The sequence below is a fragment of the Zootoca vivipara genome, chromosome 2 (assembly GCF_963506605.1).
Source record: "Zootoca vivipara chromosome 2, rZooViv1.1, whole genome shotgun sequence".
In the NCBI taxonomy this organism is placed as follows: domain Eukaryota; kingdom Metazoa; phylum Chordata; class Lepidosauria; order Squamata; family Lacertidae; genus Zootoca; species Zootoca vivipara.
Window position 1 is genome coordinate 92,016,909 of NC_083277.1, and position 16,553 is coordinate 92,033,461.

The window sequence follows — 16,553 nt, forward strand, 5'->3', positions numbered from 1 at the left end:
TTTGGGGACTATACATTTACGATTACAAGATGCTCCATTGTACGCTTTGGACCTCAACTAGAATCAGGGCAGGCTTCCATGACACAAGGATAATGAATACTGCTAGCAAATATCCAACTTAAGCAGCTTCCTTTGGGTCTCTCCTTCTCTTAGATGACTTGCAAGACAATCAGTCCTTTCTGCTTCCTGATGCCGTTTAGAATAACTCACCTGGATTATGACCAGAGTCAGCTGACACTGGAGGAGGAAGAGGAAGCATTTGCGAATACCGTAAGTTGCATGCCGGGCCTAAAAGAAAGCATATATAAAATGGATAGTGTGCAAGGCATGAGTACACAGAGACTGTTCTTATATTGTCAAGGATGAGTGCAGTAAACAGATCCACTTTTAAAAATATGGATCAAAACTGAAAGCTTCAATTAGGTTTTCTTTTAAAAGGAAAGAAAACAGGCTGGAACGTTCTGTCCTGCCAAATAGCTTCTCTGCATCAAGATGAAAAATAAGGATGGAACATTTATTTTATTAAGTCTGGAAGCCCAAACAGATGCTAAAATGTTATCGTATTTAAATGATGGAGATTGTCACAACTGTGTTACTACCAGCTCAAAAGAAAGGGGGCTTACCTGTTCTATAAGTCTGATGAGCCCAATGGTTTCTTCTGGATAAATAGTCAGGGAGCACGATAGGCTGTTCAGCTGGCCAGACAGCTGAAGAGGCGTGAGCTCATCGGAGATACAGGTCATGTTAGTTCTGTTGGCATACCCAAACGTCTCCCAAGAGCAGCGAGAGGGATAAAGAGGATCCAGGGCTATGCTGCATAGACAATACTACACAGGTTAGAGGAAAACATAATGGGGAGTAATAAGCCAGGTGCACCCAGCCAAACACCTCGGGGTTACAAAACGGATCTAAAATACGGAGGTGTCCAATAATATTGATGCTTTTTTAAAAGTGAGCTTGTGGACTACAGATTACTTTCGGACCATCCACAGCAAGGCCACCAGCTCTGCAGGAAACCAGAACAGATTGGACTGAATAAGAGACAGGAAACCAGAACAGATTGGACTGAATAAAGAACTCTGATCATAACAAAAGAACCACTAGGAAAATAGAGGTCCATTCATTCAGCAGTAAGGAGCATTGCAGCCTGATCCTATTATTACTTTATCTGATACATGTGTACCCCACCTTTCCAAAATTAATTTGAGGCAGCTTACAGATAATATAAAGCACACATCACACAGAATCAAATAAAATCAGCTAAAACAAAACAAAAAAGAGATCAGCATAAAAGCCGTGGTCAATGAAACCTGCTTTTACAAAACTCCCTTGTTTAAAAAGCAACTTGGAGAATACTTGGCACAGCATGTAAAACTTTGCACTTTACCAAGTACAGGAGCAAGAGCAAGACGGAGCAGTGAGCGCCGAAGGAGCAGCAAGAGCATCTCTGAATCATAAGCCTTCTTTGATATATGGGAGTGGGGTGGGGAACTGGGCCAAGCATCCAGCCTCCCTGCCACCAAAATAATTCCCACAAAATCGTGCATCTCTATTTCTTCAAACAAACTCTGCATCATTCATTTAAAACCCTTTGATTTTCAGAAGGTGCCTTTAACAGAACGGGCTTGATGGATGAATAAAGCAATAACAGCTGGAGGGCTCAAAGTGGTCTCCTTTGCCTTTATCTAAATTGATTGCTGTACCTGCTCTGACCTGCTTTCCCTTCTGCTTCTCCCCCATTCCTGCTTTGCCAGAAGAGCAGAAGATTTTATACATCTGAGGATGGGCTGAGGAAACTGTGGCCTTCCAGATAGTTGGAGTCCCAACTCCAGACAGCGGGGCCAATAGTCAAGGAGAGTGGGGTTGTAATCCCCATTCCTTTTTAGGAGACCAAGAGGTACCAGTCGGGAGGAAGGGTCTCATATGCCACATCAGAGATTCGAACGATGCCACCAAGTCTAACACTGAGCCATGTGTTTTGCAAAATGGTTGTAGGCAGAACATCCTTTCCCAGCAATTCTGTGGCAAAGGTTGCCGTTGGAACGGATGTTCCTTATGGAACTATTTCAGACAACACCGGGCTCAGTGTGGGATTTGCTCTAAGCAGTTTTGTCAAAAGCCCTGATGTGGCATAAAAGGTATTTCCTCCACATTGGTCTGCTAAAGGTATTGCAGGGAGGTATTAGATAGCGGTAGTTGCCTACCCAGGGCAAAGAAAAGACAAACAGGAGTGCTTTTCAGGTCTCCCTGGGACTTTGTATGGGGATGCAATGGAACAAGAACGGCCTCGGTCCAGTATACCTGAAGGAGCGTCTCCACCCCCATCGTTCTGCCCTGAGGTCCAGCGCCGAGGGCCTTCTGGCAGTTCCCTCGTTGAGAGAAGCCAAGTTACAGGGAACCAGGCAAAGGGCCTTCTCGGTAGTGGCACCCGCCCTGTGGAACGCCCTCCCATCAGATGTCAAAGAGAAAAACCAGACTTTTAGAAGACATCTGAAGGCAGCCCTGTTTAGGGAAGCTTTTAATACTTAATAGATTATTTTAATATTCTGTTGGAAGCCACCCAGAGTGGCTGGGGAAACCCAGCCAGATGGGCGGGGCATAAATAATAAATAATTATTATAACAAAACAAAGAAAGTCAACACAGAAATGGAATCAGGATGAAGGAGTGGTATGAATGAGGACAGACTGAGCTTCTCAAAGCCAGAAACCCAGAGACTGGGTGCATCTTACCCATGGGTAGGGTTAGCCGGATCCAGCCCAATCGCCTTCTAAATCTGGCCCGCGGACGGTCCAGGAATCAGCGTGTTTTTACATTAGTAGAATGTGTCCTTTTATTTAAAATGCATCTCTGGGTAATTTGTGGGGCATAGGAATTCATTCATTTTTTTCCCCTCCAAAATATAGTCCAGCCTCCCACAAGGTCTGAGGGACAGTGGACCGGCCCCCTGCTGAAAAAGTTTGCTGACCCCTGATCTTACCTGATGTCGCTCTGAAGGAAAAGGCAGTTGTTGCGCAAGTTGGCAGAGCTGCCGAGGCAGCAAGTGACCTCCCCGTATTCCTGCATGATCTTAATCATCTCACACATGGCTGCAAGAGAACCAGGAAAGGGGTTAAGTGTGTTGACACCCTCTTAGTTTCCACCCGGATCTCCCCATCTCAGAAACAAAGAATCCATTAGCCTGAGCTCCACTTACTTTCTGGGGTGCAATCTGTAAACAGAGGAACAAGCAAAGGCACGTTGTCAATATTCTGCAGGTGGGGCCTCACCTGGTGGATTCCACGTGGCAGTTTGGCCTGGAGTGAAAGAAGCGGCAATTAAACAAGCCAAAGAGATGGTAGAAGAGGGTGAAGGCTTACAACAAGCTCGGGATGAATCAGATTCCCCGCAGCTGGAGTGATAAGGCAGAGCAACGAGATTGCTCTAACCCCTGTTCATTGCCAGATGAGTTGGGCTATGTTAGGAGGAAGTGCAAACTGACTTTTGCCAGAAAGATTTCCATTGCCATCAACCACTGATTTGCTCTTAATCTGCCCAAACAAGCTACAATCTGCCCTTCCCAGATGTTATACAACCAGCAGCATAACTACACACAAGTCTCACTTTATGAACACAATGTGTTCCCAGGAAATCACCCATTTCTACGTGGTTTTCCCCTGAAATGGGTGCAGCCAATCAGCAAAAGAGAGACAAAATGGTGGCCACCAACCAGCAAAATGCAAAAAAAGGAAGGAAGCCAGCTGTTTGGATAAGCAAATCTGCGAAGCATATAGCGAGGCTTGGGTGGGTAAGTGAAATTTCAAATAGTGAGTGTGCAGACAGCGGGAGAGCAAAACCAGATTAAGAGCACGATTCTTCTTTTAAAAATCTGTTAGTTGCCACCAAGTATTACAGTGTATAATACAAATTACAACAGATTAAGAACTTCTCTGCTCACACAGCTCAGAAAGAGAAAGGTTTTTCCTTGTGTAAATTACATAGACTAGCCATCCCTTATAGAAAGTAATCTTCAGAGTGCAAAGTCAGCAGCCCTAAACGTGATTTACGAGGGAAAATGAAGGCAGCCAGAATATTTTATGGGTAAATGTATAAAGGATTGGACAGAAAAAAGTTACTGTGGGTCACTCAACACTAACAACTTATTGAAGGCCTCTAGTTTAGGATGACACAAGAGAGAGAGAGAGAGAGAGAGAGAGAGAGAGAGAGAGAGAGAGAGAGAGAGAGAGATTTGCAAACTAGGTGGATGAGAGGTTCAAATCCCACTGAGAATTGAAGCATTCTTAATGTAACCCTTTCCATGAGCATTCCTAAAATGAATGAAAGAGATCAGTTTGAAATGGAGAAACTAGACACTTCAAAGTAGCATCCTGGCCTTCACGGATGATAGTATTACTTCTCTCTCCAATAATCCACCCCACCCCACCTCTATTCTTCTGGCATGTCAGTTCATGGTACTTAAACTATCATTTTCCCTTCTTCTGAAGCATCAGCAATGGATCCAAAAGCCCATTTTATATCCTAATCAATAACTTTTCTCCTACAAAGGTTAAGTTGCATTATCTTTCATTTTGCTTTAAGGAAGATGGTAGCAATTTAGAAAAAAATAAATAAATTTGAAGGCAAGCATTGTTTTCAATGTTGTGGCATTTCCCCCAGTGTTGTACCTTCCCCCCGCCCCCGGTTTCGTGATCTGCTAAAGAAAAACATGTGCAGCACATCACAGATCATGTCAATTTCGAAACATCAGTGTGTGACCCAGCTTGCTTGCTCAAGTTTAGTGTACCCCGATAAATTCACTAGCTTAACTCGTCCTGCTTACATTCTTTCAGCAGTGGCCAGTGTTGCAAAGCAGAGCCACAGAGCCACCCTCTCAACACTAGCATCACCTCGGCATACCTGGGACAGGGCTAGGGCAGCAGGAAAGGTGAGATTGTGTGGATGCACTGGCAGTGCTTCCACTAATGCACCCACCCTAACTCCAACCTCACCTTTGCCCTCCTCCCCAGCCCTCTCCTGGTAAGCTGCAAGGATGCCCTCACCGCAGCAGCCACCCCTGCATCCTTAAACAAAAAAAGTTGCTGCCTCCTGTTATATAGGCTTAATCAATAAGGGATGATTTAAGGAAGCGGACTGTTAGGGTGCAATCCTATACACACTCATCTTAAAGTAAGTGACCTAAATGGAACAGATTTCTGAGTAGACGTGGATATGATTAAGCTGTAAACGGCCTCTCAAGAGGTTTATAGAAGCAACAACAGCCATCAAGTTCCTTGCTGGGAGATACATTCAAACACTCTGGGTTCCCAAGTAAGGTGTCCTGCTGTCAGTCTCACCCTATTGCAATCCTCCAGGAAGCTGGGGATGTCACTGTCGGTTGGCTGAAAGCTAATAAGGTCGGAGTGTCCTTCCTCCTCCATCAGCAGAAGGCCCTCTGCATCTTCTCGGGAAACTGGCAAGGACATAGAAAGAAAGCAGTGTTAATGGCTTGGAAGGCTCACACCAAAACGCCGACACAAGGCACCCCCCGCAAGACCACCTCCTCACGTGGCCTCGCGACAGCCTGGAAAAGCAAGCTTGGATTTTCTGGGTTCTCCTAAAATAAGAGGTGTTTTGGAAATGTCTCATCTAACCAGAGCTGGCAGTATCAGTTCAGAACTTTGCTGAGTTTTAAAGCGTCTGCCTCCTACCTCCTGCGCCGGAAAAGACCGCAAAAAGAATGTACTATGTGGAAAGGCTGAAAATCAAGACAACCATATCCCAGCGATGACAAAAAAAGCTAAACAGATGTGATGGGCTGCAGCAAAAACCTCAGGTATCAAATTGGACAGAAGGGGCACGGCTTCTGCATATAACTAGGCTTGTCTTAATGTTTCCAAGAAAGGTACCTCTGCCTTTGAGAACAACTTGGAATTCAACAGGCAAAGCTTTCCCCACCCAGATGAGGTGAATTTCACCTGTTGAATGCCTGCATATGACATTATTTGTAAAGCCTTGGTGCTTTAAGACAGTTGCTTTGAGAAATTAACCAAGTGGGACTGTCCCACAAAACAGCTACTCTAAAGTTCGGCCTGGCTTTAGTAATAGTGCCTGTCTTGCTGACTGTAAATCTCATGGGTTTGGTTCAATCGTCAGATGGATTTGCTTTGAACAGACACTTGCATTGCAGCCACCATTCCCCTTAGGGCTATTTGCTCACCCTGCTGCAGATCATCGCGCAAGGAGCCTGCATGGCTGGGGCTGGAAGGAGGGATTTCGGAACCAGGCACATCTCCATTGGGTGTCAGGGATATGTGGCAATTCCAGCCGGTCTCCAGACCCATCTTCTCAGCAAACACCTGTGGAGGAAAGGCACTATTGGTAGCAGGATAGTCAAAGTGGGAGAAACATACATATATATATCTATATATATATAAACCCAGGAATAATCTTGCAATCTGAACCAGCCCTAGGATGAGTGGGGTGGCTGTGCCTTTGACATGGCTGCTGCAGGAACACTGAGAAGTGGTAGAGTAAGCCAAGGGAAAGCCTACCTTGCTCTTGAGCTCATCTTCCAGGGAGAAGTAGACAAAACGAATGCAGGCATTGACAAGTCCCTCAATGAGGCGGACGACATCTGATCGGGCCTGATACTGGGATGAGACCATTCCCATGAAGATCTGGCCGCTCAGAGCCTGGATGCAGTCCTCCTTCTCCATCGCTTCCCCAATCCCTTCTTTGGGCATGTGAAGAAAAGGCAAGTGTGGGGAGGCAGGCCGAGATGCCAAATATATAGACACACAGAGGAGGAATAGGCCCAGCAGAGAACAGGCAGGCCCAGGAGAACAGACAGAGACATACCCATAAAAGAGAAAGACGCAGGGGGAGAGAGAACAAAAACAAAAAGCTGCCCATCACCTCTAAGCAGTAGTGGTAAAAGCTATACAAAGGGTGTGTTCTACTTACTATAGCTATGTTGTAGAACAGGCATCCCCAAACTGCGGCCCTCCAGATGTTTTGGCCTACAGCTCCCATGATTCCTAGCTAACAGGACCAGTGGTCAGGGAAGATGGGGATTGTAGTCCAAAACATCTGGAGGGCCGAAGTTTGGGGGTGCCTATTGTAGAACAACGAGGATCATTTTAACACATTAAGGCCTGGTCTACAGAGCCAGCAATACGAGGTGGTAGAATTCTCTCCACTTGAACGTATTTTAAGCCCACTTAGTTAGTATACTGACTGTTGAATCCCATACTGATCGTTTTTGTTGTTTATGTAAAGAATTATGCAAAAATTCTGGTTTTGGTGTGCTGGCTATTTGCCGTAAAAATAAACATTGACATAATATCTCTGCTTGAGCCATTCTGACATGCCCTTTGGAGCAAACAGCAGCACTTAAGACTGCAGGCGAAGGACGTATCTTCTGAACCCACACACAAAAGTGATCACATCTAGGAGAATGCTTCCACAGCCCAGGGGTGGGGGATCTGTAGCCCTGCAGATGGGGCTGGACTACAACTCCCATCAGGCCCAGCCAGCATGGCTACTGGTCAGGGATGCAGCAACCTCTGAAGAGCCCCAGCCGCATTCGAGAGCCCATCACTCTCTCCCCTGCGTTAGTCTCCTCCTTAAAGGGAGCCCTCAAAAATGTGACCCACCCCACTGGCATTCTGAAGAAATGGCGCAGTCCATTCTACCTGCTCAGAATTCTACCACTTTATATCAGACTTAAGAGTCAACCTTTAGTCTTTGTGCCAATACTTCCCATCTATTAAAATGGGAAGCTCCCCATGAAGCAGGGCAGGGCAGCCTCCATTGCAAATGTAGGGTTGACTAAGAACAGATGCACATGTTGTCTAACATTTTTATTTATCTCTAAATCAGGTGTGTTAGCACACCCCACCCCACCCATCCATCAAATAATTATTGTCCATGCAAGAGGACAATAAATGATGGGAATCAAGAGGCAAGTTGAGGAACAGAGGAGCTTTGTTACCTATAGCACAGCACTAAAAGCTAGTAACAGAACACACACAGGAATGCCACAATGTTCTTAATTCCCATTTTTATGCCATTTGGTGAAAGGTAGAGGTAGGATTAGGAAGGCCAACTATCACCTCTTCTCAACAAGCATTAAGTGAAAATAAGCAAAGTAAGGCTGGAAGATTCAGCCCTTGGTCTGTCCATGGACAGACGGGGCATCTGAATTCGTCCTTACTGATCTGCCCAAGGACACTCAGAGGAGCTTGCCTGGCTGAAACTAACAAGCAGCAAGAAAAGAAGGCAATCTGAAGAAGCTGGATCAAATGAGCCCTCTTTTCTGATGACAAGGCAGCCTATCCGAATATAATGTGTCAAAATTTAGACAAGCAGGATTCTTCCACAATTGGCAGGTCAGATGGGGACAAGGTTGAGACCTTGAACAATGAGGAAACAGAGAATTCCTGATGTGATGTGGAGATCAAAGCCAATGAGGTGTTTATGCAGTTGTGGAGCCTTGCATACAAGGATCACTGTGAAAACATAGAAAACGCTATCTTGCAAAGTTAACCTCCAAAAGAAAATTTCCAAAAGGACTAGATTAATAATAGTCAACGCTATTAAGATTCGCCCTTTTTTGTTTGCTTGCTTAAAAGGAAATTATTTAGCGGAGGTTCTCCATTTACACGATATTATTCTCTTCGTTTTCTTGGTGATCCTCACATGGAAGGCACTGTGACGGCGCAAGCGTCTCACCAGATTTACTTTCCATGTCACATCATTGTGCAAAACACATTTGAATTGTTTGATTCAAAGCACCTACACCTAACAGCTGGGTTTTTAAACCCTATGGGTTACATCCACATGCACAGCAGACGTCTACTTATGCAATGGTACTTCCCCTTCCCCTGCAGCCCCCTTTGCATCCTCAAATGTGCTCCAGAGGGTTGGGGGGACACTCAGGAGCAGATCAGGGGAGTATATGGGGAGAGGAGAGGAAGGGGGAAATCCTGCTGCAAGAGTGGAACTCTGCTCACATGGAGTTGGATACAGCCCTCAAACATCTCTCCTAAGGTCATTTTTCCATAACCTTGTGGTATCCCTGGTGTCCATCTCGGAGTCACTTGAAGAGGGGCTTGCCCCGAGACAAAAAACAGCAACAGAGCAAAGCTGGCAGAGCACTGCCCCAGATGCATGCATGGAAGGATCTGCAAGGGAGCAGCCCTGCAACGGAGGCAAGACACCTACCATCGGAGCTCCAGCTGTTCCTCCGGCTGCTCTGCTTGATGGGCGTCGTCCCAGGAAGATCACAGGACGTAAAGATGGCAGTCTGCCCGGGGACCTGCACTAGCTCTATGCACTTCCCATTGAGCTCGGAGGACAAGGCGCAGTGCATGGGCTTGTAAGAGAAGGCGGAGCAATAGCCCGAAAGACAGGCACGTTGGTAGAAATCCAACACTTTCTTCCTGAGAGCAAAGAGAGAGAGAGAGAGAATGACAAAGGCCGCCAGAGATATGTTATGCACTGTAAGAGAGAGGGCTTGCAGAGAGCAGCCCACTCTGCTTACTTCTACCAGCTGGGAGAGCAGCAAGTCTGGGAGGGAAAACCAGGAACAGGAAGTGGTTAAGAAGGGTCCAGGGCTATGCAGAGTCCTGGAGGCTCAGCTCCAGGCTGGGAGCAGGGAAGCAGGGGAGGAGCTAGTTTCAGCAGGGGCTGGAAAGGAGGGAGTAAGTAGAACGGCACCTCAGGAGCCTGGTTTGGGACCACGGAGGACCCGTAGAGCAAGGAGGAGGGGCGTTTGGATGCCCAGTCTTAAAAGAGGGGTCAGAGCCCACGAGACGCCATTGCGGGCTTCTGCCCCATGCAGAGCAGACATGATTTGAGACATCTCACCACTGTATATAGCATGCACAATAAAACTCTGAAAAATCCAGAAGATGTGTGGAGTGCTTACTCGGGAGTAGCCAACACCCTTCTGTGACACGCACAAAATAATCTCAGCGTCTGCTCGCAACACATGCCTGGCTAGTAAAACTACTGCTCGGACTCATGCTTTTCAGGGGCAGAATCTACTGGAGCTGGGAGGAGGCAAGGAAGCAGCTTCTGCTCATTCCTTATCAAGTATTTAGAAGCATCTTTCCTTTGATACTAATGGTTCACACCCCTTGTGCATCAACCCCTTCCACATTTCTCATGGGTCAGCACTTGTTTCCCCATGGCCAATATTAAAAATTCATTCACATCTGTGACAGTTGTGTGTGTACGCTCGCAATGCACACTCTTGCATAGATATACATTCTAAATGTATGTCTCTCTCTCTCTCTCTCTGTGTGTGTGTGTGTGTGTGTACACACATAAATTATACACAGACACTTATTTGTTCCTGTACCTGATATTGATTAAGTAACCTTGCATTTAGTCTTTTGGCTAAACTTTGTAAGTTCTTTACAACACCTGAATGGTTTGCACTTCTCTGTCTTTCCTTGTTTAAAATAAATTGTAAAATGATGTACATGTACACACACACAAAATCTGCATTGATGTGCATTCTCTCTCTCTCTCTCTCTCTCTCTCTCTCTCTCTCTCTCTCTCTCTCTCTCTCTCTGTGTGTGTGTGTGTGTGTGTGTGTAATCACAAAGCATTTTAAATTGTTCCAGAAATTGGTAGGGAAAGAACTTTGGGTTACTTGCTCTGGCCACTACATAGCTCGTCCCAAAGCACACCTGTATTGCAGCAGCAATTGTCATGCTCCAGCAGGCTTCTTTGGGCTTAACAAGGGGCAGCATGAAGCATTACAAAAATCTGAAAAACCCACTTGACACAAACTGATAGAGGCACCAAGAGCGCAAGTGCGTGTCAGGGCCAATAACAGCTCTACAATACTGCCTCCGTGATTTCTGAAAAGGCATCATCTGTGGACAGCCTAAACCTTCCTCGGCAGGAAGCTCTCTGCAAGTGGAGCCCCATAACTCTGACTTGCACGCAGCCATAAGTAACCTTCGGAGAAAGCAAACGTCGCAGGCTGCCCAAACCTAAATCTCTCCAGCAGTTTGTTTTTTGAAGCCGGTGACTTGCACAGATAAGGCTGCCTACCTGTCAGAGCCAGACAGTGGATAGATATCCGAACCGTCCCAGAAGTCCGTGCAGGCCTCCAGGATGACGTCAGCAGTCCCATGGGAAAGCATCTGCTCGGTGCCTAAGAGAGAAGAATGTGGACCTGCGTCTCAACTCTAAAAATTGCTTGCTGACAGGCTCGTTTATTGTGAAGATTTCTAACACTCTACATCGCCCACAAGCTCCCGGGTACATTTGATAATGTGACAAATGGTGATTAAACACATTTTAAGTAGGCACTAGAAGAAACTTCTCTGTCTATCATAAAATCTACTGCTAAAGCAGAAGGTCAACTGTCAGGAGACAGGAGAGGGGCGAAAACCATTTGCTAGGTGTTATACAAGTACTAGCATCATGCCCATCAATGTGACAGGTAGCCAGAATGGGGAGGAAGGAAAGACAAAAGATGCTGCAGGGTCTATTGCTGGAAGTGCAATTATTCTGTGTTATCTGGGGCACTTTATGGATCAAGAAGACGACTTCTCCCCCATTTAGTGTCAGGTACACAAAACTCAGATGGTATCTCTGAGAAAAGTTTGCTGCCTGCCCCTCCTTTCCCAGCAAAGCTGCCTCTTCTCTACACTGTGCCCCACTGACAACTCTCAGGCGCTCTTTAGGTGAAAGACCCAAGCGAATCTCTCTTCCCTCTCTCTAACATGGTAACTGCCTTCAAATATATATTCCTATGCTTCTCTGAAGGAAAAAGGCTAGCAGTCGCTTCCTAGGGTTCAGCCGTTGTCCTGGAGAGCCTGCTCCATTTACCTGCTTGAGAGAGACACACCATCTCTTGGTCACGCTGGAGTGTGACCTAGACAAACTTGGCTTTTAAGTCTGTTATTATTCACTGTAAGTCTTCTGGGGCTTTACATATTGAAAATAAATGGTAATAAAATTTCAGCTTCTTCATCTGAATAGTCCTTCACTGAGTCTAGAAACCTCCAAGGCATGTATGCAACATACATAAGCCTTTTAACTAAATAGGAAGAAATACAGGGAACAAGCCATGGTAACCTGACTGATCATATAGTTTAATATCCTGGTTCTAGGCAGCAACTAAAACAACCCCCCAAATTTCAACTTAAGGCCTCAGTTGAAACTAACAGAAACCAGCCACTGAGAAATAGCTCAGAAATAGCCTAGGAGCCTTCACTGGAGAGAATTGGTAACTTCCCTGTAGTAGAATAGAAATGGCCTCCTGTTCTGGCTTATATTTTAGGACCACATTCCCAAGTCCTTTGCTATTCCCCTAAGACTATATATAAAGGGCCTTGAATAGATTGGCTAGACCACCAGCCAAATTGCAGTCCCAGAGGTGCTATGTTAATGGTCATCCTTCTGATCACATGCTAGTCAAAATCCCGCCAAGTCAGTGTCCTTACTGGTAGTAGTGTCTTTGACAAAAAGGCTGATCATGTGGCTCAAAGGTGGTCTCCTTTTGGTGATGAATGAGAGTTTCCCAAGCATCGTCTCCTTCACCATCTCATCTGATGGCAGCCGGTAAAGGGCCAAGTAGTTCTCCTGCTTGAAAAGCTCTTTGGCACCAGGTGTAAAGCCTGGGGGAGGAGAAAAAAGTCATGTGGGAGGGGAACTCTTGGACAACAGGAATCCCAAGGAATACGGAGCTCCTCTCCAAGTTCATCTGCCATTCTCCTCTGGCTATGATCATTGCCTAAAGGACTGCCTTGCCTCATATAACCACTTAGCGGAATTGACTCATGCGTAAACGCACAGTGCCAGGAAATAAATAAAACAATTAAGACATGGAAATAGCGGGAGAGAGCTGGAGAGTCCTTGTGGCTCACAAGGAGACCCTTCCCCAGAGCCCAAAGAGGACGTCAGTGAGGGCAGATGGGGCCCCAAAGAGTCAGGGAGCATAGCGGGGCTTTGTTTATGCTCCTCCTCCTCCTCCCTGCCTAACAGCTGAATGTACTGGGTAGCGCAACAGCTGCTTTCCCCCATGTCTTCCAGTCTCCTGCCGGCCCCAGAGCTTCAATTCCAGCTGAGGATATTTTTGGATGTGTATTTATGGCATGGGTTGGAGACAGAACAGCCAAGAGGGCATTTAAAGAGTGTTTGGAGAGTGCTTCCCATTTTACATGATTTCACTTGTGTGCGCAGGGGCCCAGAACGTAACCCATGCATACGTTGCGTCCACAGCAAAGTTACAGTGGCACCCCCCACCCCTGTTTCCCAGCTGACCTCTCTGCCTCTGCCCTCCTCACCTATGAGCCTGGCCAGCTCACAGAGTCCCCACGGAATATGGACAGGCAACACGGCGTTGTGCGTCTCCTGCAAGGCGATGTTGCAGAGGTGGTCGGAGAATCGGCACAGGCGCTCCGTCACGCTGGCGTTGCACAAGTTAAGCAGCACGTTCAAGCCCAGGGGCTTCAGGGAGGTCAAGTGCATCTGCCAGTTGGAGTCGTCAAACTGGATGCAGGAGGGATTCTGCTGGTCCTGGGAGAGGCTCAGCATCTCCAAGTGGTAATCGCACACAAAGTCTTCTGCCTCGCATGCCAGTCCCTCGCTGTCAGCCTCAACCTGGCTCAACGTTCAAGAAACGCAAAGTCAAAAGTTAAGGTGCCAGCGTCCGTTCCGCTTTCAGAGGGGGAAAGAAATTCATAAATGGTTAGTGCACAACTCGCAGGATACATCAGTGGTGGGGAAGCTTCGACACTGCAGATGCTCCTCAACTATGACACCCATCAGACTCAGCCAGCAAGCTCAAAGGTCAGGGATGATGGGAGCTGTGGTTCAAGAATGTCTGGGGACCCAAGGCTGAGAAAGACTGAGTTAGAGCAGGCATCCCCAAACTGCGGCCCTCCAGATGTTTTGGCCTACAACTCCCATGATCCTTAGCTAACAGGACCAGTGGTCGGGGAAGATGGGAATTGTAGTCCGAAACATCTGGAGGGCCAAACTTTGGAGGTGCCTGAGTTAGAGCATGTGGATGGGAAGTCAATGACTTAACACAGGTGTTGCCTAAACCCACTGAAATCAACAGTGGGCTGAAATCCGGGGGCTGGATGCAGCCCAATTGCCTTCTCAATCCAGCCCATGGATGGTCTGGGAATCAGCGTGTCTTTACATGAATTATACAATAACTTAGTTTTCAGGGTTGAATTAATATATGCCACAGTTACCTAAAGGGTTCGGTGCATCTTCACTCATTCCACTCTATTTGTTATCAACATTTCATCAAAAGACATATGCAGTCATCTCTAGCCAACTGCAATAATTAAAAATGCCCTGCGTTACAAGCACATAAGTGGCGCTCACTGTCAAGCCTATCCTGTGTAGGCTTTAACGGCTGCTCATATTTTATTAGGGCCGACACAAAGAAACACCAACATACTTTACTTATGCTAGGGTCCCCAAACTAAGGGGGCCGGATGCGGCCCAATCGCCTTCTAAATCCAGCCTGCGGATGGTCTGGGAATCAGCATGGTTTTACATGAGTAGAATGTGTCCTTTTATTTAAAATGCATCTCTGGGTTATTTGTGGGGCATAGGAATTCGTTCATTTTTTTATTTTCATTTTCAAAATATAGTCCGCCCCCCCCCACATGGTCTGAGGGATGGTGGACCGGCCCATGGCTGAAAAAGGTTGCTGACCCCTGGGCTTGAGTGACTCAAGCACTGCTGGCTTGGCACCAGAAATGTTTTACTTGCCGTAACATTGCATAACAACGGCCAGCAAAGCCACTCACTAAGAAACCTGCATGTGAAATGAGTCCTGCTTCTCTAACCTATTGATTCTGCCATCCTCTGTTGTGTATCCTCCTAAAGCAGGAGTGGAGAACTTGTGGACCTGTAAATGTTGCTGGACAGCAACTTCTATCATTCTTGACATCTGCAGGGATTCAGGTTCCTACCTAGGAACTACAAACAGCCCTCAGAGCTCTTTAATTTAATTAGCAGAATAATTAGCATCCTGAAAAACCTTCTGTCTCTCTACAGTCAGACATATAGGCACAAGGCCTTAAATCATAAACCTAGCTAGGTAGCCACATGCAAATCAGTCCGTGGTGCTTTGGGACAGCAGGCACTTATAATTTCCCCTAAGACACACTCATTCCTTTTGCCCTAAGAAGAGGAGTTTTCAAATGCTGTTAGCTCTTTTCTCCTCTCTCACATTTACAACACTTACCCTCCCGTCTTATCTACCGATGACTCCTTAGCAGACTAAGATACCATTTTTTTCCTAATTGGACAGGACAACTTCCTGACCTCTGCAGCCTTTGGCATTCCTTACCTGCACGGGCTCCTCCTCCACGCCCTCGATGTCCTTACTGAAGCTCACATTGGATCCTGAAGGGTGTTTGCTGCGCCCGGTTGACTTCTTGTGAGTATGAGCCTCAGAAGCCTTTGGGGTGTTGCCAGTAGACCACTCCACTCTGTCTTGCTCATTGGTGATGTGAACGATGTCTGACAAAGGCCCCGAGAGCAGAGCGTCCCTTTCGTGGGGCTGTAATACAGCATAAGAAGTGGTAAGCAGAGAAACACCTCTGAGTCGAACAGGAGGAGGAAAAATGCAATACTTAGCAACTTCAGGACCCCGGAAAACTTGGTTTATCCTTCCAGGTGAAGGGGGAAGTTGGACCTGGTTTCAAGACAGAAACTGCCTTGGTCACTCAAGTGGACAACTTGTGGCAGAAGAAGGGGAGGCGAGTGAACTTCTCCAGATTCCCAGTATTAATTCTGATTTATTCATTTGCTGCTCACTGTATTAATCATTCTGACTGAAATGAAGGGCAGTATAAAAATTTAAATTCTTCTTCTTCTTCTTCTTCTTCTTCTTCTTCTTCTTCTTCTTCTTCTTCTTCTTCTTCTTCTGTTGGTTGTTTCACCATGGTAATGCTGTTTTTTTTACTGTTCATTTTTATGTCTTATTTTTTTCACTTGTTTTTTTTTCCTAGCAGCCACTGCTGAGTTGATTATGTAAGATAAAGCAAGTCCCAAATTTTTAAACTAAATAAATAGTGGTGGCCAATAATACATTTGTTTATTTATATACCGCTTTTCAAAACTAAAACTTACAAAGCGCTTTGCAGTAACAGTATAAACACCAATAGCATCCAATAAAACGAATAGAAAGTCAGCTAAAATTAGAAAGCAAACCGGAAGCAGTTTATCAAAGGATAGACAAAGCAGACCAGTTTTTTATTAACTGAAAATCCCAGCTAAGAATGAGGCTGAGTACACCTCCTGGGGGACATTATTCATTCCACATTGTTGGGCAACTGTGAAGAAGGGCCCTGCTCCGAGAAGAGGCCAATGATGCACTGCTAGAGGGTGAAAGCCTGAAAAGGGTCCATACCTGCCAAGTCCGGGACGTAAAGATCCGGGATCGGCAGCGCGCGCATGATCGGAAGTTGCGTGACGCAACTTCCGGTGGTGCTTCGCCCTTCTATGGGCACCAGAAAATGGCGGCGCCAGCGCCGGAAGTCGCTTCCGCGCATGACCGGAAACACGTAAAATTGACTT

At 46.3% G+C, this 16,553-nt stretch overlaps 1 protein-coding gene across 5 annotated transcripts in view; it reads right to left on the reverse strand.

The window, feature by feature from the left end:
* Positions 1–16,553, reverse strand: part of TMEM94 (transmembrane protein 94) — a 72,225-nt gene that overhangs the window by 11,573 nt on the left and 44,099 nt on the right. For 4 of the 5 annotated variants that reach the window (XM_035104459.2, XM_035104460.2, XM_035104457.2 and 1 more), the window contains 12 exons: positions 15,322–15,534; positions 13,292–13,607; positions 12,449–12,622; positions 11,049–11,151; positions 9,204–9,421; positions 6,530–6,711; positions 6,196–6,334; positions 5,333–5,448; positions 3,196–3,295; positions 2,980–3,088; positions 624–813; positions 211–288 (listed from right to left, as the gene is read on the reverse strand). In XM_035104459.2, coding sequence (XP_034960350.1) covers positions 211–288; positions 624–813; positions 2,980–3,088; positions 3,196–3,295; positions 5,333–5,448; positions 6,196–6,334; positions 6,530–6,711; positions 9,204–9,421; positions 11,049–11,151; positions 12,449–12,622; positions 13,292–13,607; positions 15,322–15,534 — 1,938 coding nt within the window. The remainder of the gene's footprint in view (positions 1–210; positions 289–623; positions 814–2,979; positions 3,089–3,195; positions 3,296–5,332; positions 5,449–6,195; positions 6,335–6,529; positions 6,712–9,203; positions 9,422–11,048; positions 11,152–12,448; positions 12,623–13,291; positions 13,608–15,321; positions 15,535–16,553) is intronic. The other variant, XM_035104458.2, reaches the window with a different exon arrangement.